This window comes from Schistocerca nitens, chromosome 4 (genome assembly GCF_023898315.1).
Source record: "Schistocerca nitens isolate TAMUIC-IGC-003100 chromosome 4, iqSchNite1.1, whole genome shotgun sequence".
Classification (NCBI taxonomy): domain Eukaryota; kingdom Metazoa; phylum Arthropoda; class Insecta; order Orthoptera; family Acrididae; genus Schistocerca; species Schistocerca nitens.
The window spans coordinates 665,313,480-665,339,092 of record NC_064617.1 but is presented as its reverse complement, the minus strand read 5'-3'; the positions used below and the strand labels follow the sequence as shown (position 1 = coordinate 665,339,092).

At 40.2% G+C, this 25,613-nt stretch overlaps 1 protein-coding gene across 1 annotated transcript in view; it reads right to left on the bottom strand.

Annotated features, from left to right (window-relative positions):
• Positions 1-234: 234 nt before the first annotated feature.
• LOC126251807 (dipeptidase 1-like) overlaps positions 235-25,613 on the bottom strand; it is an 800,440-nt gene continuing 775,061 nt past the window's right edge. The window contains exon 11 of the mRNA XM_049952451.1: positions 235-746. Coding sequence (XP_049808408.1) covers positions 618-746 — 129 coding nt within the window. The 3' untranslated portion in view covers positions 235-617. The remainder of the gene's footprint in view (positions 747-25,613) is intronic.

The window sequence follows — 25,613 nt, the reverse complement described above, 5'->3', positions numbered from 1 at the left end:
TGACGGTGTCGAAGAATAAGGACGTTGTGTAATAATGACAGTAGAACTGGTGTCTACTGAATATCATTCTCCCGCGAAACAGCAGGGTTTATGGAATTTTTTTTTCTTCTACGTTTAAGATCGGTTTGGAAGACACATACGATTCGCGACCAGTGTTATAACTGCAAGCACTGGTCGTTTTCATAATTTTACAAAACATTTAAACACAACATAAATCTAGCAATGTCCGTTATATTCAGTCAATCGTTACTTATTAGCGATTACAGCTGAAATGTATGATTCACTGAAAATCAGACTGGAAATATTTATGTCTTGTGACAGTGAACATGGTAACAACTGCAAGAAACTTTCCACGTTTTCAGAACAGGAGTCACATGCTCCGCTCGTGTGCTCCATTTCCAGCACAGGTACGGCGTGCACTGTAATCACTCCTCACACGGCCGCTGCTAGTGGATGAGAAGGACGCCAGCAGCGTCTGCACGGATGCCGAAGCCGAGGACCGCAGACCCGGTGGTGACGCTAGAGACGGCGGCGTCGGCGCGGCAGTCCCCTGGGAAGTGACGCGGGTAGCGGATGCAGCAGGGGCTGCGGCGGTCGCAGGCGGAGCGCGCCGCGCGTCACAGCTCCATCTCGCGCTCAGCGCGGCTGATGTCGAAAGCGCAGGGCGACGCGGGGCCCGGTGTACCCGGCTCGGAGATCAGCTCCTCCGAAGGTTGGACTCCTGCCTCGCGCATCTCGTCTCGAACCTATAGAAAAACGTCTCGTTCAGCTTTTACCATCGAAGCACGTATGCTTTCGAGAACAGTGTGATACATTCTAGAAGTAGCACGCTGACGGCGCTGTAACCAAGACTTTTTGTTTCATTGGTAAATTTTTCGTTATAAATTGAGTGTAGTATCAATATAGCAGGAAAACACACACACACACACACACACACACACACTGCAGTGGTACATGTTGCTATAAACCATCTCAGTTTTAGAAAGTAAAATCTACTACACTATGTGTCGTGCAGTGACATAATTTTGCAAGTACATTTAGTGCTATACGTGGATACTGTCTGCAAAATGTGTTTCGAATAGAGATTGCAGTGAAGAAGTAAAACCCTGATGCCTGATGCTGGAGTTCGATAGCAACAAGGAAAATGTAGTAACTGATAAATTATTTCCATTCATCATTTTGCTGCGGATAAAGGTTTGACATTACGTGTTAAGTTTCCTGGAAAGCAGTAAGTGTCTCATTCTCAAATACTGGATAAATAAATTTCGCCTATTGCACGGCTTCATTTACACTGCCTCAACATGTAGTTCTTATGGAAACCGTTATATAGGTAACCTGATGTGGTAATGAGTCCCGGGGTAGCGGTTTAGTCGCACAAATTACTAAGAGAAGGCTATTCGTAATCACATCACCTAGTCTCTTGTGTTATTGTATGTAAATAAGTTATACAAAACTGCAACCAGTAACTTTTTTGAATAATTATGTGTTATTCCATGAACTGGTTTCCGAAACTTGGCCGGTTCATCTTCAGATCATTTCAGGAAGTTATATCATTACTCCTAGCATAATGCTGGGTGCTGGCTTGTGACAATATAGGAGGCTTTTTACCGTTATTGTCCATCTGTCTGCCTCCATTTAGATGTCCAGTAGTCATATCACTACACATACTTCCACACAAACTATATTAATTTACACTTCGACAGCGAGACTTTTCCAGCATCCAGCATGCGCTTTACAACAACCTGACAAGGTTCGAAAACCGATTCATGGAATAAAACATAATTATTCAAAAAAGTGACTGGCGGCAGTTTTGCATAACCTATTTACATTCAATATACAGTCACAGTTCTAAAATATCCGTAATGGATAAGCATAATCTTGTGTTATTATATCTCTGTAGACAATGCGTTTCAGCTTGCCACCAAATATGTAAAGGGATAAGGTCCGACAACGACCTTTTCAGACTATCCACCAGTACTTGGAATGTTGGATTTACATGATGTAATCTGACGACTAGAATGGGCATGGGCCCGGTCATACTGGAAAAATATATGTCCTACATGTTTTCAAGATCGCATTTGTGACGGGGCTCTTCAAGACAATGGGTAACACTGCAGGTTCAAACAACATTGTCTTCCCTAACGCACACCACAAATGTAAAAGGGAAATGTTCTTGAAGGTGTGACACCATCTAAGTATGTGGCCTTACGTTGGAGCACCGACGTGAGTTACGAGTGTTATTGATATCGTCACGAGAGATATTATATTCATCAGTAAAAAGTATTTATGGTCTTACTTGCCAGTTTGCAATCAGCCAACGGAAAAATTCCAGTCTTCTACCGTCATGTCCGTTTCGACGGTGTTGGCTCCACTGTAAATGATAACTGCGTACTGTATACGCTTGACATTGTCAAAGTAGGGCGTGATCTACATTAATTCAGATATAGAGGTGTAACTTCAAACAGCCAAGATCGCCATTGTACAGACTGTACCATAAATCACAATGAAGGCTGCACAAAAGCGATTTTGGATGTTTGGAGTTGCATTTTTATTTCTGTATAGTTACATACTGCTACGTTTGGCATATTCTTGTAGTGTATGTGGAACACAGATACGTGTGAAATTTGTGCATAGACTTGTAGAAAAACTACGTCCCACCAATAAATAATGTATTTTACTTCACCCACTCTCTTTTCCTTTGCCCGTGCGAACGAATTACGACATCTGGACATTGCATTAGTATCCTGTATTGTAGTACGGAAACGAATTAACAACCTTGACTACTGTCATCTACTGTTAGCAACATGGAGTTCTGAAGCTTGTCCGATCTGTAAAGCCGGGTAGGCGGTGACAATCTTTGGAACATCAGACAGTAGACTACAGTGCTGCTATAGACCCAAGTGTTTTCGAAAGCACCAGCTCGGGATTTTGACTATCTAATGCCCTAATGGTACAACATTTCACACAATATTCGTCAGAACGACATCCAACAAATCTGTCAAACGTTGTGACTTGCTCAACTTGTGAAGCACTTTCTCTTGTATGAGTCACCAATCTCTTATGAAATTGTAATCATTTGTTTGTGCATGTACAACCTATCTTATTTACGTACTGAGATCTTGTCTTGTAGAAGTTTGCCAGCAATATCATGTGGTTAATCACAACTATTGGTAAAACTGACTGCTTGCCACCCGACACTAACTGAGTATTTCAATGTATTCTATGTATTCGTTTTGACGCATTCACAGAAATATTTGGTACTGTTAGCCTGTCTCGGCCACCACTTGCCATCATCAGAACAGACAACCACAGGATGTTCACCAAGCAATTATTTCTCAGCATTACAGTGCATAATAAGTTGAGAGAGATTAGGCTCTGTAGACAGGAGTACGAACATTTATTTTTCCCTATATCTACATTAGGAAACGCGCTACACAACAGCAAGTGTGGCCAACACTTTTTTATGAGGCTGTAGATTGAATGGAACTACGTGGGCTGATGTTCTTCTTGCATACGTGGGAGGAGATACCGTTATGTGTAACTTTTGTGAATGTAGCAAAATGCGCAATATTACTAATAAATAAATAAAATACAAAGAAATCCTTTTAAAGTTTTATTGTCATCAGATGACCAATGGAAAACGTTAAATTTAAAACTAAGGCTTATAAAATTCCGCTTAGTCTTTTCCAGATTAACGCTTTCGTAGGTCCAGATAACAATTTTTCTCATGTCTATTGAACTTGTAAATTTGTATCGTGACAAAGAAAACACACAGTATCTGCCATGAAATCACTCGACTGTATCGTACTGCCGCTGATAAAGGTAGGCCGTTCGGCGCAATTTCCAACACGGCGTTGCACAAAATTGGTGGCTCGCAGAAACGACCAGAATAAATGCGGCTAATGAGCGAGATGGGACCGCACGCACATTGGCCAGCTCGGCATGGGAAACAAAGGTGCGACTGGCCACAAACAGTGTCCGGTGGCCGCGTTTGGAGGAGAGGTTAGCAGGGCGGAGTGGTGAGTTCGGAGAAGGGGGGAGGGGAGGGAGGACAGCGAGAGGGGCCTGCGGTGGCGCACCTCACCTCACCTCAACTCAGTCCGCTGGGTACGGCCGGCCGCCCGCTCCCGTGAATCAATACGGCACGCCCCGCGGACGCTGCCGGACCGTGTGTGTGCGTGCGCGTGTGAGTGAGAGTGTGTGCGCGAGCGTGTGCTGTAAAGCGCGTGTGCGGCCGCCGCCCTCCGCTCCTACACGTCGGCCCGCTCTACGCACCTGTTGGGCGGCGCAGTCCGGCCATCTGTCTGTCACCACACTACCTCGAACCAGACTCCGCTGCGCCCATCTCCCCACTTCGCTATAAAACCCGGGACTCTGACATAACTGTCATCCGACATAGTTTTATAAAGTAATGGTACATTTGTTTCCTTCTTAAGTATGTGTTTCACCTACATATTTAGCATACTGTTGTGCAGAACTTGAGGACTAATCTAACTTTCGAATGACACGTCATGTCAAGTAACATAGTTCGACGAGTCTTGTATCATACACAGAATGAACTGCTCTAGTGCAGTACTGCGCAGAAGCTAACCGAAAGAAATACGCAACGAGACGTACGAAAATCAAACTTTTATTCAAAGACAGAAATAACAAATATGTCATCGCGATTGATGATAGTAAACTGTAGAGGAAGACAGAGATTGGAATACGTCAAGCAAATAATTGAGGACGTAGGTTGCAAGTGCTACTCTGAGATGAAGAGCTTAGCACAGGAAGGGAATTCGTGGCGGGCCGCATCAAACCAGTCAGTAGACTGATGACAAAAAAAAAAAAAAAAAAAAAAAAAAAACAGCTGATGAGCCCTGCGACGTTATTATGAATTATTGAGAACTGGTAAGCCATGACTATATGTAGTTCGAGGATAGTTAAGATTATTCATTCTCTTACTTTATCTCAAGCTGAGGAAACTCTTAAACTGCGATAGTCATATTCCTAAATAGCCGCATTATTTGTTAGTAGCTAATGCGGATACGAGAGATTTTTTAACATTTTAACTGGTTTACAAAAAAAATTAAAAATTCTGTGATTTATCTAAGATGTGGATGCCCAAACCGGAATATCATATGTCGTAAACTAGGGCTTAACAAGTATATCTCTTTACAAAATGCTGTCCTCCCTGTGAGGCCTATGATTCCGAAAATTGTTTTCGATGTGTCCTAACACCGTTATTGAGACGTAATATCGTGTAGTAACTTAAGCATTTTGTACGTTATGGTAGGGTGGAAATAGAATACACACGTTATTGTAGGTCACGAAATGAGGAAAATGAATGAGAGGCCCTAGAGTCTTCCAGAAATGTGACAAACCAAAGGTCTCTCCTAAAATAACATATTTTGGACAAACCCATGTATATAGCACAGTAGCTGAATTAATAGAGTGAGACGGAAAGTTCGACTTCATAGAGCACCCAAGTGCAATTATAACGTTACATTATGATCAGCTGCTGATGTGAAGAAGTGTGGAATTAGAGTTGCGACAGAAAATGGAAATACGATAAACATAAACCAAGAAGGAGTGGAGGAAATTTCTAGGTGCATTGAATACTGGATTGAACACATATTATTAGAAATGCATTTCAATGAAAAAGTAATTTATCAAACCACTTTAAACTGATTTAAAAACAGTAATGGCAAAGCTATTTTACGTGACCCACAAACAGACCTATTCGGAATTAGCGAAGCAAAATGGAGGAGGAGGAGACTACCGTTTAACGTCCTCTCGACAGCGATATCATTACAGACGGAGCACAGGCTCGGATTAGGGAAGGATGAGGAATGAAATCGGTCGTGCCCCTTCAAAGATACCATTCCGGCATTTGCCTGAAGTGATTTAGGGAAATCACGGAAAACCGGCCGGACGTAAGTTTGAACCGTAGTCCTTGAGTATGTGAGACCAGTGTGCAAAAACTACTGCGACACACAGGAATGTCTCGTGGAATACGGAAGATTTAATGTAAACCAAATATTGAAGGGAATCAGTTCATTAAGCAACACGTTCAAAGATGAAATATTGAATTTGATAAGTGAGATGAACAAATGAACTTATAAAGTCTTACTTATGATGAAATATGGAGCCGCCTGTGGGAATGTGATACGTATTATCATTCAATTGGGTCGTAAATTTCAGCCTGAAACGTGCAAGTAAAGATATTTAAATATCGAAGAAAGTGCATAAAGATTGCCTGAGTAAATAGAAACTTTGTACGATGACAGAGAAGTGTCGCGAAGTAGTATTGTTAAGGTTTTGGACGAGGACAAAAGAGACAGAAAGGCGAAAACTTGGTCTTTATATCCAGTCGACTCTTACATCAATATACATGGTGCCGTAGCGTACTTATATACTTCGCCATCTCCTTAGGGAGCGAAGGAGGAAGCTAATTTGGACGAAAATATAATACTATACCGTGGTTACATGCTGACACATTAACAGTCATTTACAGCTGAAAGATATCTGCAGGTGTCCATACCATTTACGGATCAGCCAGAGCATCATGGCCTCCAAGCTATAGCCGGTATGTCCACTTTTGGCACAGATAACTGCGGTGATGCGTCGTGGAAAGGAAGCAATGAGGCCTTGGTTTTTCGCTGGATGGAATTCGCACCACATCGGCATTCCTGTTAATTTCGCGGAGAAGCGCAATGAGTTCTGACGCCACGTAAAATCACAACCCAGATTGTTCGATCGGGTTCAGTTCACGGGAGTTGCTGTATTTCTATAACCACTCCATCGCAGTCTTGACCTTTTGACATGGGGCGTTATCTTGTTGAAAAATGACACTGCTGTCGGGAAACGTGATCGTCATGAAGGGGTGTACGTGGGCTGCAACCAGTGTAAGACACATCTCGGCCGTTGTGGTGCCTTGTACGATCTCCACTGGACACATGGATCCCCATGTGAATGTTACTCAGAGCAGAATGGAGCCGCCCCCAGATTTCCTCCGTCAAGCAGTACAGATGTCGAGCAGTTGTTCCGCTGGAAGGCGACGCATTCGCGTTAACACTTGATTTAAGAATCAAGAAAGAGGATTGTATACGTGGAAGTAACTTGCAGGCACTGTAAGGTTTCAGATTGATTAGATAACGATAAGACAGAGATTTTGGAACAATATTTTATGCTGTCATACCCAGGTGTGACACTCATTACACATTATCGTATTCTTAGAACTAAGTCGCCCTTGAATCAGTCTTTTAGAATCTCTGTTCGCCTGAAATACCATTTAACTCAACGGATCACGTGTCTCCCCATTGACAATGTCAAAGAATAACATAAATATGCTTTGTCAAGTGAAGGGAGATTGCGGAATACTTGTGAAGGGCGACTTAACTCTAAGAATACGACAACGTATAATGATTGTCACACACAGAACAGCATTTGAGACGAGCTAAAGGTGGGTCGTCAGTGAGCCGTAACCGGTAATCATTACAGAAAATTTGCGATCTTGAAGTGGAATTCCTATCCACACATGTTTTAAATCAACGGATCGCGAATCTCCACATTGACAATGAGAAAGAATAACAAAGATAATAAAAGATAGAATAGAATCTTATGTAGGACCAGTAGGTCGACTGCATTTTAATTTGTTTAGGTAACCTGATTATCTGATACCAGTTTACCCTCCCCCTCCCCTCCCCCTTTCCCCGATTCGCGATTCCGTAATTGAGTGATTTGCGGTATTGCTAAAATTTCTTCTTTGGTGGATGGACTCGAACTAGGCGCCAGTCGTTATCCATCTTCACCGAGTGGCGGCGGCACCAGATCTGCTAACCGGACAACGGCCGAGAGAGCGGTGTGCTAAACACAACGCCCCTCCACGCCACATCTCGATAACGTCATTGGCTTAGGTTGACACGGCGGTCTATCGGGCACGTTCGGCGCGTGGCCAGAACGTGGGTGCTGCCCATATTTTAGACCTCCAATTCCTTAAAGAATTGAACTTCCGTCTGCAAAACACCTTGAAACTTCTGATTAATTAGCAAATAGGTTCATGTATTAAATATTTTACGTTAATTACACAGTCAAATATAGTATAGAAGCGGTTTGATGTAATGTTCAACGATTGTTGGTGGACAAACTGCACTAATTATGAAATATTTTATGATTATAATCTGGGGATTAGGCCTTCCCTTTTAAGCAAGAGCTTGTTTTTGGAGCATGCGAATGACTATGACCTCATATCTACTCAAAACGTGCCACACAGAGATATTATTTTGCAGCTATATTCTTTCATACTTTCTTTTTGTCTGTTACCAACCGGCTGTCAAATGAGTTGCGAATGGATTTAATTGTAAATAAATAATAAGTTAAAATATCATGCTGATGTTGAAGTTTTATTGAACGAAGAACAGAAATACAGTAATCGATAAACTTTTTACTTTCATCGTTTTGTGGTGGTGTCAGTGAAACGTAGCCTCGTAAATGTTTTGAATTACGTGGAAGTCATTATTTATACAACAGTGTAGCTTTTTTGCAGTTTTTGAAGCAATTAAGGTGTTCCAGATTTATTATGCTCATTCAAAGAGAAACGAAGAAAATGGAACACGATGAAGGAACCATAATGCCTATGACTACAGAAGAAGGTGTAGTCCTTCTAAGAGAGCCAAACTCGCCACTAACGGGAATGGGCGCATAGCCACGCGAGGACAAAAGGAGCACGGTCCCGGTCGGGGCACACACTTTCAATGGTCCCAGTTGATATTTGTCAAGGCCTATAAACTGCTAATGGTCTGGACTTCATTTTAACTTCATTATTCGAGAGATGAAAGATCACGAATGACATCTGTTCTTTCCGACATGTCCGAAAGAACAGATACCATCTTCATATAAAAGGAGCACAAGCTCACGTCGGCCGTCCACTACACTCAACAGTGCTGAAAACCGAGAATTGAAGGCTTCAAAAGAAGAGAAAACGGGGCGTGGTGTTTCTTGTGACAGTGGAAGGAGTACGGGAAATGAAAATCCATCGAATATTAGCACAAGGGTACGGAGAGCACTGTATGCCCGTTCTAAAAGGCACGACTTGGCAGAAGTGCTTCACGAAAGTAACGATGTCATTGGCCAGCGATGCAGTATCCGGAACGCTACACCGCGCTACTACATTCAGAAAGTGGATGCCTTCATTATCGAAGACCGGGGAGTTACTGTGACAGCCAAGGTCCCAGAGGTTGCGCTGAACGTCTGAATTTGCAACGGACATGCACCCATCTTTGTACACTTGTTCCATTCTACGATCAATTTTATTTCCTCGCATTTGTTCCGCTGCCAGGATATACACTTCACGCTTTACTCTTCTGTTGCAGAACTGCGTCTAACATAGAGAGTGTTAGACGTGTAAGTGCAGGTACTGTGATCGGTGTACCCAGCTCCGTGTGTTAGTGAATTTTTCCCAGCGTCTCACAGTATTCCTGCAAACATGTCACAAAATTTACCATCTGATGTTTTCTACACCGTCGTAACTTCTCCACTAACAGGACTACGCCTTTCAGTACAGACTAAAGGTTTAACGTCCACATGTCCATACTTCAACTCCTGACGTGCTGCTCAGGGGAAAATACATATTAAACGCTAGCTATCTGTACTTAAAGGCCTTAACAAACCTTAAAATATACTAATCCTAATGGTTGTAATTATTAGTCCACAAATGAATTAAATACTGATTTGATGTTGCTCAGTACACTGCTCTCAATCACCGATAGAAATAGCTGAACCTACACTCCTAAAAACTTGCATATTCAGAGTGGGTGATATTTAACTGCCTATTTAAATTTTGTTATAACTTCTTAATACTTAATTAATTTTCATGAAACGAAGAAAATTTTTTTCCCTCACAGTGATTTACTACCTTTATTACATTACATAACATTTATGTCATCGCAGGTATCAGTGGCGGACCATTGCGTAACTTCTAATCTTTTTGAACGGGCTCAGCTGGCATCCCGGTACGCAGGATGACGATCTGTGGTACAGGTACCAGCAAGTAGAGAGATGTTGTCAAAGTGTGAAAAGTCCTCCAGCCTCGGTAGATGCAATCAACATAAAAATTTGCTACTCGAATTTTAAGGACACACATTCTGTATAAGATGTTACGAGAAGCTGTCTACCCACAACACCCAGGACGGAAAAAGATGCACAAGTCCTTATGTCCATCGGAAGTCCTAAGATCTAACAAAACTAGGCACGTCACGAAAGTGGCTTGAGATTGCATGCAATTCTAATTGTTGTGAGTTGGATTTTCGTCTATACAAACCACATTTCCGCCGTGAGTTATCGCCTGAACACTGTGATCATCGTTTGGAATATGGGGAGGTGAGAACTGCTTGGTATGAAGGATGGCTGGTTCAAATGGCTCTGAGCACTATGGGACTTAACATCTGTGGTCATCAGTCCCCTAGAACTTAGAACTACTTAAACCTAACTAACCTAAGGACATCACGCACATCCATGCCCGAGGCAGGATTCGAACCTGCGACCGTTGTGAAGGATGGTCCGATATTTTTTGCTAGTATTCTGTGCTCAGATGAAGCCGAGTTTCATGACGGGAAGTTTGTTAAGCGGCATAATTGTTATTATTGTGCAACAGAGTATCAGAATGTGATGGCTGAACAAAGCCAACGTCGCCCAAAAGCCGCAGTGTGGTGCGGCATTACATCCACGATGGTTATGTGTTCATATCCCACTCTGGTCACAATGAATTCAGAACGTTACCTTTATATGTCTAATTTCGTTATCCGTTTTCGAGCCGCGCTGTCTGAGGCTCCTGGCCTTGCTTCGTGCGGCTCCCCCCGTCTGAGGTTCGAGTCCTCCCCTGGGCATGTGTGTGTGCGTGCGGCGTGTGTGTGTCTGTTTGTGTGTGTGCGTGCGTGCGTGTGTGTGTGTTTGTGTGTGTGTGTGTGTGTGTGTGTGTGTGTGTGTGTGTGTGTGTGTGTTTGTGTGTGTGTGTGTGTGTGTGTTGTTCTTAGTGAAAGTTTGTTTAAGTTAGAATAAGTAGTGTTTAAGCCTAAGGGCCGATGACCTCAGCAGTTTGGTCCCATAGGAACACAAATTTCTAATTTTCCCGTTTTCGAGGACACTGGCTAGGACGCTGTTGACCCTCGAATGGTCAACAAGGAATCCAGTCCTAATGCCCTGCGATTTCTTCCTCTGGGGATGGGTGAAAGAAGAAGTTTGTCACACAAAATCAAAAATCCCTCACGAATTGGAGGAGTTAATTCGCCAATTTCCTCCAAAACCTTCCAATGGATTATCAGCAGAAGGCAGTAACAAACATTCTCATCCATCTACAGAACCTGGTAGATAGCAGAGATGCTTATTTTGAATATTAGCAGTTCATAACAATTTTTCCTTTGTAAGCTAAAAATGTTTATTGTTTCATGAAAACTGATTAAGTATTTAAAAAGTTATATACAATTCTAATTTGGAGTCTCGCTCACCATGTACATAAGTTATTTGCCAGCCAATGCAATTTCTTACGAACACCGTATGATACAAGAATACAGCAATCTTGTCATCCCAAATCTTCGTCGCTGAACTAGGTATGCCCCGGTAACCGTTCAAGGTTTACGAGCTCTAATGCCTCGAACGATAGCAAAACTGTTTGGAATTTTCATAAATTGTCGGCACACTTTGGTGGCATAATTTCATTTTCTGTTAAGTGACGTGTATAGACAATGTCATTAATTAAATTCTCTCTTACTTCACAAACCTTATTGAACATGCAGCATAGTGATACTGCTACGACAGCCAGCTTGAAATTCGTTACTATCCTGACGGCACAAGGCCATTTCAGTGCAGATCTATTAATTTTCTTCTCCTGTTTCAACTACTTTTCTGTGTACTATAAATAGTGGAAAGAAACTGGATTGCACAATTGGTCTACTTGTCACAGAGAAGGGCAATTGAAGTGGACTTTATATTTCCAAGAATGACACGGAAACACGTGGCAGCGATTGCCAGAGAGCTGCGATGTTGTTCCTGCCCGTATCTTTCTCACATAGCCAAGTGAGATTGGCTGTGTCTCAGGTTCAGCGACATACCCTATCAATTTCGCGTAGCTCAAAGGAGAGAGGAACTAGAATATTGGCCTTGAGAGTTAGTTTCTGGAGAGGTTTTACAGGCTAGATAGTTGTATTGATTCGATATTTTGCTACTGAAAATGAGCCATAATACAGGATTACCCTTCAAGCGGTGAAAATTACATAAAGTAGCATTCGTCCAGTGTTACTAACAATCTTAGTTTCTAAGGTAGACATAAACATGATGTCTAAGAAACATGGTTCTGCTAACGAAATTTAAGCTACATAATCTTGATTAAAACCAGTTTTGACTGATCGGCTTCGGAAAAATTAAAATATATGCATCTGACGCTAAAATGTAAGAATTAACATAATCAGTTGCCAGCAAATCTGTGATAGTGTTTCACATGCGTGTTACTGGATGGTTAATCAATACCAACGCGCTAGGCATGTCCATTTTTGTACTCTGAAACTTGGAAAACTTAAGAAACACGAAGATGGGCGACATAATGCGAGGGATTCAAATTTTTCAAAACTTCCACAAGTCGACATATTCCCATTTTGTATTTCCCTACTGTTTCGTGTTGCCCATTTGGAAATTGCAGCCAGAAATGAGGAGAAAGAGCAACGTGAAAATAATTGGCGTTATTAGGTCACTGACTGAAGATCCTTAAATGTAAATCCTCCAAATGGCAGCTTTCATCTCGCAAGATGTTGTGCATTCTTCTTATTACAGTGTTTTACACACTGTTTTTGTATAATGTTTAGGGCTTAAAAGTGTGTCTAACAGTGATGAATGGCACTGCAGAAGATATAAAGTTACTGGTAGTTGTAGAATAGTATTGTTCCATGTAATAGGAAGGGAAATATTGAGATATAGAAAAGCAATACAGTCAGGACAGCTCAGCTTGTAGGATTATTGTACGAAGATCATAGCGGATTAGAGATACCAGCAGGACGACTAGAACTGAAGTGTAGCCATACTGATACAGTACTAATCTCTTCAACTGACCTTACTTGTATAGGCCTGGTAACAGTTATGTTGCGAAGTACTCATCTCAAGCAAACTAGAGTCAACCATTAAGTTAACCCTGTTGGAAGATACATTATATATCAACCCACGTTTCGTGTCTTGGAAAGAAGGAATTCTCCGAGTTACTTGGGGAGGAAAATTACTTGAACATTTTCAGGCAATGCTATGCTACTAGCTAGAAAAAGGAGCAGAGGCTTATAAGCTCATGGATTAACATACATATATGAAATAAAGCAAAGGCGTCCATGATAAGAAGAAAGCCGATGTAACCTGCACATCAATTCTAGCCCTGTAAGGGAATCTCATGATTGAGATTACTGCACACTAGAACTGCAATTGCAAGTTTTGGTGACGGCTGGTGCACACATGTTTCACATAAGAAACGCTGATAGTGAAGTTAAAATCTCCCCATCTGATCAATGTAGAAAAGCACATTGTAACAGTTAACTGAATCTTACACGTGCAGAAAGGTAAAAAGTTACACTGCAATGAAATATGATTACTCAAAGGCGAGGGAAATAGTGTATGACCTCTGTGTTTTTACTTCACTCAGTGTGTCATCCTATCTCGATCACTTTTGTTACAGATATTTTTATAGCAGGCAGCTAACTGTCTATGTGCTGTGCAATCACGACATAGAAAGTAAGAAACGCAGAATGTACAGAAAATTTTCTCTTCCTATCAAACCTTAGGACAATACCACTGAAATTTTGAAGTGAAGTTCAAGATATCTTTATTGCAATAAATCACCTAAACAAACGTTTACACATTTCAAGAAAGCAATATTTTATTTCACGACAACAATATCAGCAGTTGTCAACAGACGAGGTACAAAAGTCACTCAGGTGAAAGAAGATGAAGAAGTTATAAGATCTGTATAAAAGAAGAACAAGGCAATGGCAAATCAGTGAATGCAATCCCACAGTCATGTAGATGATGATGAGAAAGTTGATTTCTAGCCAAAAAGGACAAAATAATTAAACAAACTGGAAATAGTAACATTTGGTATATTATGGAGAACAAACTACTAACAACATATTGAAATAATAGTCAAAGCTCTCGAATAAAATGTCATGTGAGGGAAGGACGTGGGAAAACCTAAAGGGTGACTCGGTACTAGTTGCTGGGCCCAAAAGAGCGGCAGTAGCCATACTTTGCTTCACCAGTTACCATGACTCCTTGACCTCCCATCTGAGGATACTATCCATCCTACCGTCTTCAGAATGCTTTCTCTGCCAAAATATTGGTTTCATCAGGAACGCTATTATAAAAGAGTGCATAAAATTAAGTGATAGGAAGCGGACATAACAACATGGCATTGGGAAGCAATGACAATAATGAACTTCCGGAACACTGAAACAGTAACGGAAAAATTTCAAAGACAGGTGGAAGCCGCAATGTAACAAGATCTCTGTATAGAACCTAAACACAAGCCATTCCAACGTGTCCGTTTCTCCATTTGTATAACTGTGTTTTTAAAGAGAAGTGTAAGAATTTTTCACTATTAGTGAAGAAGTTGAGAAATCATACCAAATGTCAATACAAAAAATGCAAGATATTTATCAGTCATTTTTAAAATCCTAACCACCACAAAAGTAGCACTGAAATAAAGGAAAATGGTGGTTTCCAATAAGCTTCAAGTATTTGATGCACAGGATTAAATTAAAACTAGGGGACCTGTGCCAAACTTTCGCACTTTTAAACAATGACGGTATTTGGTATAATTGTAGTCGTCGGGATAAGAGTATTTGTGGGAATACAGAGAAATAACCTTTAAAAGTGAACAGAACTACGTTGATTAATAATCATGAATTTGTCATACATCTTTGTATATATATTTATTTATATGCTCTTAATTTTGAACAGATGCTCATCATTATTATCTAAATATATTAAGCGTTTAATAGAATAAAATGATATCTGTAATGAGGTAATATGAAAAGCGAGTCTCTTATTCACGATTAGTAAGTTCGCTTTGTAAAATATAGGTATTAAATTGAGCGTCCACGACATCCTTCGTCAAAGTTTCTTTTATGTTAAAATTCTCCACAAACAGCAAGTCTTAGCGAAAAATCTGTATGTAATGTCACAACCCAGTTAAAAATCCTTTCTAACGGTACCTCATTCAGCCCAGAATGTGCGGGAAAAAGTGACGTCGCGCTATTTCTGTTTAAGTCTTATATGTGACACGGCGATAAAATATGAAACAATGTCGTGTTGTAAAAATATGATGTGCGAAATGAAAGCCATTACAGTGCCTCCAAAAGATATAATATTTATGAAGAATGCTTTATTTGCTTCGGACTATGTTTGCTTTGGATAAAATCATCAATCTTTATGGCGTAATAAACAGATAAAGCGCCGCCAGAGAGAAAACTGAGAAACTCTCTTTTCTCTCACTGTACCAGGAGGAAGTTGTTTAACAGCACCACTGAGGCTTACTGCTTGTGTAACGAAAATGGTATGCATTATAGATATATTATTTCATGCTTAAATTCAGAATATAATTCAATAGCTAAAATATTAACCTGCTTTGCTCATTTCCGAAAAGCTCCTCTCCTTCAAAGTAAGCACGTAAAAATTTCTAACGGCCATAAGCCAATGCGGATAAGTGTGCATCGCGGCCATAAGCCGCTAACAGTCTTATATGTGTGTAATAATTTGCGAGCTTCACGTGTCTTCTTACATAATATTGCAGGAACGAAAATCCAACTAAGAATAAACACTAATAGAGTGATGTGCAGTACGTTGTTGACTTGAGAAATAATAGATATGATTTTGCGATAAGTCTTGAAAGTCGCTGGTGGCAAAAGGTGACTCTGGAAAAGATTAAGAGTAATTAATGTTTCCGTCCAGCTTTATATCTTGCATTCCATACAGAATCACTGTTCATTTACATTTGTTTCATTTTGTGAATGTCCTTACGTTGATAATAAAAATGTTTCTGCCTAACACTGCGTTCTTCACTCTGAAGAAACAGTTCTGTTTTTAAATGGTAAGAGAAAATTAAAAGGCTAATATTATGACTATGGCATATAATACCTCAGTTTCATGTAGTAGTACACGTCTACACTTAAGAGTAACACGATATAATGTAAACCGATTCCTTAAAGAACCTTGAGAAGTACATTAGGTACCTTGCCAAACGTTTGATCCAACCGGCTGATATCATTTAAAAAATTCTATTCTATATTAAATGCAAAGCACGTAGGATAAATCTTACAACAAGCGACCGTGCACTTCTAGTTTAATTTCGGAGCACACCAAGGTGAAAACCAATATGAAAATACTAGGCATCATGTGAATATGCAGCAGCAAGAAAGTACAGTAAATAAATAACTGTTTCAATGACGCTTAGGATAATGCTGCTATGCCGGATGGGCCGCAGTTCTGTCACTAAACGGACGTCAATTTGTTTCGGGAATCGGTATCAGACAGGGCGGTTTCGGAGATCAACTGCCTGTCACACGTCACTGACACACATGTCACGGGGCACCTGTTGCCATTCTCCGTCCGTCGACCGGGTATCGGCAACGACTCTTCCTCTCTTCCTGACAATCGGATGTCATACTTCTTTTAAATTTACGTCAATATTGCGAAGTTTTTTTAACAACGTCTGAAAGTTAGGACTAACTCCACTCCTGTGGTCTCGTATTAAAAATAACTCATATTTTAGCCTTTCCAGTTGCATCAACTGTAATGCAAGAGTTTTTTAGTTTTAGTCCTCATATTTACTGCAGTGCTATAACATATCTTCCTTATCTAGATTTTCAATGCAAGAAGCTATTTCTCTGAACGTTCTCAGCTTTTCTGCCTCGCTTAAAGAGTTCTTTTGTGACAGCTTATATAATAGTGTGTCAACTTCGTGACATGGTGTGTGCAATACTGTAACGTGAAGCATCGGCTCCTACCTCTACAACCATTCAGAATTTGGGTCATTTTCCTTCGTGGACTGGAATAATGTTTTGCAATCACTTGGTTTGCCTCAATTCTCTTGTGTAGATGAACAAGAAACAATCATCGACAGCTCTCCATGACTCAAGCTATGCATGAATATATGCAAGGCACGTTAGAGGAGTACGTGCCACACGCCGTATCTGTGCCTCGCACTGGCGTTAACACTACATACGATACTGCAGGAATCTACATCTACATCTACATCAACACGTACATGGATACTCTGCAAATCACATTCAAGTCCCTGGCAGACGGTTCATCGAACCACCTTTACAATTCTCTATTATTCAAATCTCGTATAGCGCGCGGAAGGATAGAACACCTATATCTTTCTGTACGGGCTCTGACTTCCTTTAATTTATCGTGGTGATCGTTCCTCCCTATGTAGGTCGGTGTCAACAAAATATTTTCGTATTCGGAGGATAAAGTTGGTGATTGGAATCTCGTGAGAAGATTCCGTCGCAACTAAAAACGCCTTTCTATTAATGATTCCCAGCCCAAATCCTGTATCATTTCTGTGACACTCTCTCCCATATTTCCCGATAATACAAAACGTGCTGCCTTTCTTTGTACATTTTCGATCTACTCCGTCAGTCCTATCTGGTAAGGATCCCACACCGCGCAGCAGTATTCAAAAAGAGGCATAATGAGTACACAAACACTATGCTTATGCAAGAACGAAGTACCTGAAGTACCTGATGGAATATGTGAAATTCTTATCGTTTCAATAAGTAAAATAGGGCTGCGTTTTTGGATACACCGCTAGTATCAGTCAATGAAAAGAAAATACTGTCTAGTGCCTTTTACACAGAGAACATGCGTTTTATTAAGCAACGACTTCACAAGCAGAGTACCATGGTGAATATTAAGAGGAAACTAATCTTTTCGCTGTCACCATTGTTGCTTCGTTACGCTAATCTGAAATATTCTTAGCCCACACTACAACTAGTTAGCTGGGAATTTCCCGCATCTTCTTCCAAACTCTATAAAGTTTGCTACGTCATTTGCTAGTATTGTTCTTTGTTCATTCTTCCTGTTATGTGCAATGTTAAACGGTTGGTCTTCTTCAGTTCTTTTTCCATCAGCCACACCCATTCAACCACATTCCATTCCGGGCATTTCAGCACCTGAGCAAAACGTGAAAGGACATAGCTTCTTCCCTCCAGATACTGTTCATTCTACTACTACTACTGGTATTACTGTTATACTAGTGTCATTCATTATTATTATATTATTGTTACTTTCATTAGCAATCATAGGGGTTATCTGTTATACTTATTATGACTAACTTCCGCATTCTGATTTTGTAGTATCATATCATTGGAAAGGTTCATAGAGAAAAATGATAATTTTGACTGTAAGACCTAAAAAAGACACACACACACACAAGTAGCTCAGTTTTCAAACGACGATCACACTCACTGAATATTAAGGTAACTTATTTCGCTAGTAATTGTTAGGATTTAATTTTTCTTTTGTATGTGTAACACATATTAAATATTCGTATCATATTTTCTTTATCGTAACTCTGACCTACTAAGAGATAACACAACATTAGTCGTAATCTAGAACATAATGTAGGAACATTTGGCCAGATAATTTAGTTAAAACTTATCTAGTCACATTATTAAAGGAATCGAGCTCCACTTACTTTCAAATGCTACTTTAAAAAGACTGACTGCAGCGTTTTGGTGAGAAACATATGTTAAGGGAAAGCTGGAGGATCAGCTTGGATTCAGGAAAGGAAAAGGAAAGCGTTAAGCTATTTGAACTTTGATAATAATAAGAATAGGAATGGTGTAAGTTAACAGAGAGATTTACGTCTGCTTCGTGGTTATTTATGAGGAGTTTGAGGGAACTAATTGCAGTATCCTGGTGCAGACAAAACATGTTACTGTATGTTTGGAAGTAAAGTCGACTGGTAAAGGAAATGTACGCTTGTAAAGGAAATGTACACAAAATAAAAGTGGTAGTACAGTTTGGCGGTGAGTAAACGATTAAGACGCGCACGGAAAGAGTTGTTAGGTAAGGACATTGTTTTTAATCAATAATTTCAGCACATATGCTAAGGAACGACAAAAATTATTAGAAAGAGCGCAAGGGAACTCAGCTGGAGGAGAAAAGTTATTACAATAAGGATGGAGGTGTTCTAGTTGAGGAAGGTCTACATTTTACTTAGCGGGATTATTAAATGAGGTTAAGTGCTGGACGGACCTAACAGTTGAAAACTTTGGAACATGTGAAATCTTTAAGCACCTACGTAGTTCGGTGAAAGAAAATATAAGTTGAGTGGAGGATATAGCAAAAAGATTATCTGTGGCAGATAATTCTTTGGACAAGCTGAATCTGTTAGAACTATGGAAGTTATTCACTAAGTGCTTAGACAGGAATACAATATTATGTGGCATCCTAACGTAACAGCCAAAAAAAAAAAAAAAACAAAAAAAAGGAAAGAAAAATTATTGGACAATTCTGTAATGTAGTTGCAGAACAAATTGCTAAAAGTGAACCTGACAGACAGAATGGTGAGTGAAAGAGTGCTTTTAAGCATAGATATTGAAAGAAAACCGATATAAATATGTAAAATAAATAGTCCCGATGTACATTGCGAAGAAATCGAATACAGAGTAGAGTAATCGAAGGACATAAATTACTGATTAGAACGAAAGTAATAAGAACACCTTATATTAGATTACATAAAAATCTCCCATGCCGTTTGCCGAAGGAATCAGTGAGAACATTACTTTTTTACTGTGAAGTTCGTTTCTGTGCCGTTTACATATAAATTGGTTAAGAGCTAAACGGGTCTGGACTAACAACCATTATCAGGATAACATAAATAATTATTAGCCACTGGTTGCAGCAGTCTATGCCAGGAGTTAACCTTCCCATGAGCTCCTATTTCTGGGAACGTTGACTACTACGGCTATCTGACGAAACTATCGGCGAAGAAGTATTAATGAACTGTTGATAGTAACAAATCATTAGCCTTTCAGCAATTTATGTCAGTATTTAAGTAAGATAAACTACGTAGTACTGAGGAAAATGCACAGTACTAAGGAAATAGAAGACCCACCAGTCGATATCGGTCAAAAGAAAAAAAAAATATACGAAAGAAAAACACTTTGGAACAGGGCAAGTATGCGTAGTTTAAGCAACTTTTCAGTAGAATTAAGCACTTGCTAAGTTTTTTGTCAACAGCACAGTATTTTTTAGATTTGTCCTAGAATATTTTATATGTCATCGTTCCGATTCAGTGTGTTTCAAATGATAATCCGCAGATCATCGGTAGGATCGACGAGCTCTATAGGTATTTGTGTCATTCATCATATAACTGAAACTACACGAAACTCTGTCATTTCGTCGATAACCTCAGACTTTTTAGTGTTCGCATTCTGTTGCCAACGTTCGCACTGCTCATATCTCTTGAAATGATTAACTAATTCAGACATTCTGTTGACTTCACTAAAGTGTAAGTAACGAAGAGACTGCAAACCATCTTAGCTAGATGGTCATACTATATAAACAGGTCTGGAATAGTGCGAGGCCTATCACACTCCATGGGGAAAGATATGTATGACATTCGTTTCACTAGCTGACTTAGTGTCAATTACATTGTGTTATGACCTCTCTTAAAGGATGGTACGAAACCAATGACATGAAATTCGATTATTTAAACATTGCCTAACGCAAAAAATAATACTTTTTTTCTTTGGTTGCTCAGACGCTTTTTGTCACCTATGTGTCATCTTTTGTCAGCCAAATTTATTTCTGTTCAATGTAATACAAAGTACACTGTCATTTACTTATTTTAGGACAAAAAAGTATAGCTTCAGCATTTTGTTTAGTTTGATTTGATTGGACATGTCAGAATAAAATTGCTAGTGGAAATTGATTTTTATCGGTTCGTTTGTTTCCCCTTTAACGGTTATGACAGCGCATCATCAGAAAGAATTCACTGCGAAATATGTTTGTTTTTGAAAAACTTATACGTGGGTAGTGTTTTGTATATGTCACTGTACTTATATTTTTCTGCCTGTTGTGCATCTCTGGCGGATGTCTCTCTCCACTGCAATTGTGTACACTTTTTTCACAACTTTTCTTGTGTCCTTCACTCTTACCTATTTCTTCCTCATATTCCTTTTTCACAAAACAAGGATTTGATCAAAGAGTCATTGATGGGCATTTGTTCATTGATTTCTTTATGTTCAGTGAGACGCTAATTTTGAATGTTTCTTTGGGGTTATTTTGCTTTTTCAGCTGGGATTTGGGGGGGGGGGGGCACTTACACGATGTGTGTGTGTGTGTGTGTGTGTGTGTGTGTGTGTGTGTGTGTGTGTGTGTGTGTAAAATGAGAGACTGTGTTATAGTGAGAGTGAGAGAGAGAGAGAGAGTGAGAGAGAGAGAGAGGGAGAGAGAGAGAGAGAGAGAGAGAGAGAGAGAGAGAGCTGGATATAGGGGGAACAATGGTTTGAGTAACAGACATGTCTGGATATTTTAGAGTGTTTTATTACTACTTGTTGCATTGGGGAGTAAGTGTATAATTCATTTAGTGCTGCAAACAATGTCTTTTGCACAGTGGTGTGTTTTCATTCAAAACTTTATTTTCATGTATCATAGTATTTGTTGCATGTGGTAGTTCACTTCATTGTGAGACTTTGATAGAGACCATCGCTTTCTCTATATCAGTCTGAAAGTTGTTTACTTGGTGGTTTTCCTGTACGAGATATGTACTGCCATAGTTTGAGGCTCTGAGGTTTTCAGAACTTCACTTTTAAAATTTCCTCATGTTTGACCTACGTAGACTAATTGGCATGAATTGCAGATATAACCTGATAATCCCACCTTCGAAACATTTGTTTGCAGAGGCGTTCTTAGTGCCCAGATTTTTCTGTAAAGTGTTAATTGTTTATTCAGCATGACCCCACTCTGTGGACATTTTTGTTGCCGTTTATTAGTATGTGAATAATGTGTTTTTTATTATCTGTTCGTGATTCCCTGTATTTGCGTTCCTGGATCTTTGTTGTAGCCGATAATTTATTCATGTTTTGTCCTGTTTTAATTTGCTATCATATTTTTTGTTCAGTCTTTGTTAGTTGTGTGTTGCATCCATTTTCTCTGGCTATCATGTGTACTGTGTTCAGTAGAGATTTTTTAATTCTGTGTAGCATGTGTATGAGATTGGTGAGTTTGTGACATGTAGCTGAGTTTGTCATGTTGGGCTTTACGTCTCTGTAGCACGTGTAAATGACATGTGAATCTGTGGGTGATCTGAATGGTTGTGGACAGGTATACTTGTGACTGTCAATTTGCTGAATATTCCAAACTTATGTTTGTTGCTGATTCAGTGTACTGTTGTGTCTAAGAAATTAAGTTTCATGTCTGCTTCTGTCTCAATGATGAATATAATTTTAGGCTGAGCTGTACTGATAACACTGTGTAGCTGTTTTATCAGCATGTCTTATTCATCTGTCAAGCAAATGATGTCTTCCATATAAAGGTATCAATATACAGCCTTATATTCTACTGGATGATGATTTCATTTAATATTTCGTTTTCACTCAGATTTGGGAGTATGTTAGCAAGCAGAACACAGATCTGTGAGTCTACTGGTAGGTCTTGTTTTGTAGGCAGAATTAGTTCTGTTCAGCTATAATCTTTAGGATGGCTTCAGTTTCGCCTATTTGTGCATTTTCTATGTTCCCTTGTATCTCCTGTAGCTCTTTAATGATGCTGATTATTTCTCCTACTGCTACAACTGTATACACGGATCTGAAATAAAAAGTTTTACTATTTCTGTTGGTGTGGTATAATTATGTTTTTAACAGTTGGTTACCGTTTTGTAGATTCATGCTGTGCAATATCTGTGTTACTGCAAGAGTGTGCCTAGATAGGTGGTATGATAGTGCAGTTTTGAAGTTGATTAGCGGTCTAATTAGACAGTAGTGATAGTTACTTTTGGTAAACTGTTTAGGTAGGATGCTTTGAGATTCTTTCAGCCATATATTTTTCTTGATATTTGGTGCTGATAATTCTAAGGGGTTATTTGAAGTTTATTATTTTTCTTTGGTTCCTTGTGGTGGAATAAGTGATCAATATAAGTTTGTTCCCTTCTGTGAATTCTATTCTGTTGCTGATTTGTACAGCTTCACTAATAAATGAATTTGTTAACATCGAGTATAGATTTAAGTGTCAGGAAGTCGTTTCTGAAAGTATTTGTATGGAGTGTAGACATGTGAATCGTGAACGATTAATAGATTAGACAAAAAGAGAATAGAATCTTTCGAAATGTGGTGCTACAGAAGAATGCTGAAGGTTAGATGGGTTAATCACAAAACTAATGAAGAGGTATTGAATAGAATTAGAGAGAAGAGAAATTTGTCGCACAACTTGACTAGAAGAAGGGATCGGTTGGTGGGGCATATTCTGAGGCATCGAGGGATCACCAATTTAGTATTGGAGGGCAGCGCAAAGGGTAAATATCGTAGGTGGATACCAAGAGATGAATACACTAAGCAGATTCAGAAGGATGAAGGTTGCAGTAGGTACTGGGAGATGAACAAGCTTGCACAGGATAGAGTAGCATGGAGAGCTGCATCAAACCAGTCTCTAGATTGAAGACCACAACAACAACAATACTACTAAATATCAGTGTGCTCCATTTATCCTCACCCAAAAAGCTGAAAGAAAAGCAGAAATTATTTGCTGATCCTGGATTTATGTTCTTATAGTTATTTGTTTCGATTTCCAGATGTGTTTTGTTCCGCTGTTTTTGATTTAGAATTTATGTGGGATTTGCTCTCCTTGATTACCTGTTTTATCTCTTCTCCTACCAGTTCTTCTACCAAGTTTGCACGCAAATATGGTTTTCCCAACTTCCCTTCTTGTTTTTGATGTGTTCTGTTATATTAGCAGCTTTTCTATTTTTTGTGAGACATGTTGGTTTTTATGATGAGGCTCAGTATTTTCAAGTAATACTCATTCTCATCTTCTTAATTCTATGACACTGACCATGTCTCTCATGTAACACGCACGGCACACCCATTATGACATCGTGTTTTATTGATGTGGTGGATTTCATGATTTTGTTCAGTTTTATGTTTTGTATTTCTTTCTTCATTTTCATTGCAGTTTCTGTGTATGACATTATTCCCCATCTAATGTCATCGAATTATGTTTTTATGACATTAACCGTTTCAATGTGTCTTTTTTATAACATGGTTTGGACTACTATTTTTAAACATGCAAGAAAATAATGGCTTATTTTAACGAAATAATTTCTGCTTTTCTTTCATCTCCCAGCACAGTAGCTGACCTGCGTCACTTTCTGTTCAAATGAACATTTTCAGAACCAGAAACTGAGAAAGAATTTTTTAAACCCAACATTTAGGATAGCTTTGTGCAGATATGCTGTTGTATTCTTGAGAGAGCTTTGTGAGATTACAGACAGTTCTTTGCAGACCTTTGTGAGAAATGCTTGGCATGCATTTGAGTTAAGCATCTCGCTCACGCTGGAAGCCTCTTATGATACAGCTAAATTGATTATGTGGATGGTCAAAAGCCTTCTGGCAGTTAAGACCTACAGAATTAAATAATGCCTCAACAATGCATATATATATATATATATATATATATATATATATATATATATATATATATATATATATTCCTGGAAATGGAAAAAAGAACACATTGACACTGGTGTGTCAGACCCACCATACTTGCTCCGGACACTGCGAGAGGGCTGTACAAGCAATGATCACACGCACGGCACAGCGGACACACCAGGAACCGCGGTGTTGGCCGTCGAATGGCGCTAGCTGCGCAGCATTTGTGCACCGCCGCCGTCAGTGTCAGCCAGTTTGCCGTGGCATACGGAGCTCCATCGCAGTCTTTAACACTGGTAGCATGCCGCGACAGCGTGGACGTGAACCGTATGTGCAGTTGACGGACTTTGAGCGAGGGCGTATAGTGGGCATGCGGGAGGCCAGGTGGACGTACCGCCGAATTGCTCAACACGTGGGGCGTGAGGTCTCCACAGTACATCGATGTTGTCGCCAGTGGTCGGCGGAAGGTGCACGTGCCCGTCGACCTGGGACCGGACCGCAGCGACGCACGGATGCACGCCAAGACCGTAGGATCCTACGCAGTGCCGTAGGGGACCGCACCGCCACTTCCCAGCAAATTAGGGACACTGTTGCTCCTGGGGTATCGGCGAGGACCATTCGCAACCGTCTCCATGAAGCTGGGCTACGGTCCCGCACACCGTTAGGCCGTCTTCCGCTCACGCCCCAACATCGTGCAGCCCGCCTCCAGTGGTGTCGCGACAGGCGTGAATGGAGGGACGAATGGAGACGTGTCGTCTTCAGCGATGAGAGTCGCTTCTGCCTTGGTACCAATGATGGTCGTATGCGTGTTTGGCGCCGTGCAGGTGAGCGTCACAATCAGGACTGCATACGACCGAGGCACACAGGGCCAACACCCGGCATCATGGTGTGGGGAGCGATCTCCTACACTGGCCGTACACCACTGGTGATCGTCGAGGGGACACTGAA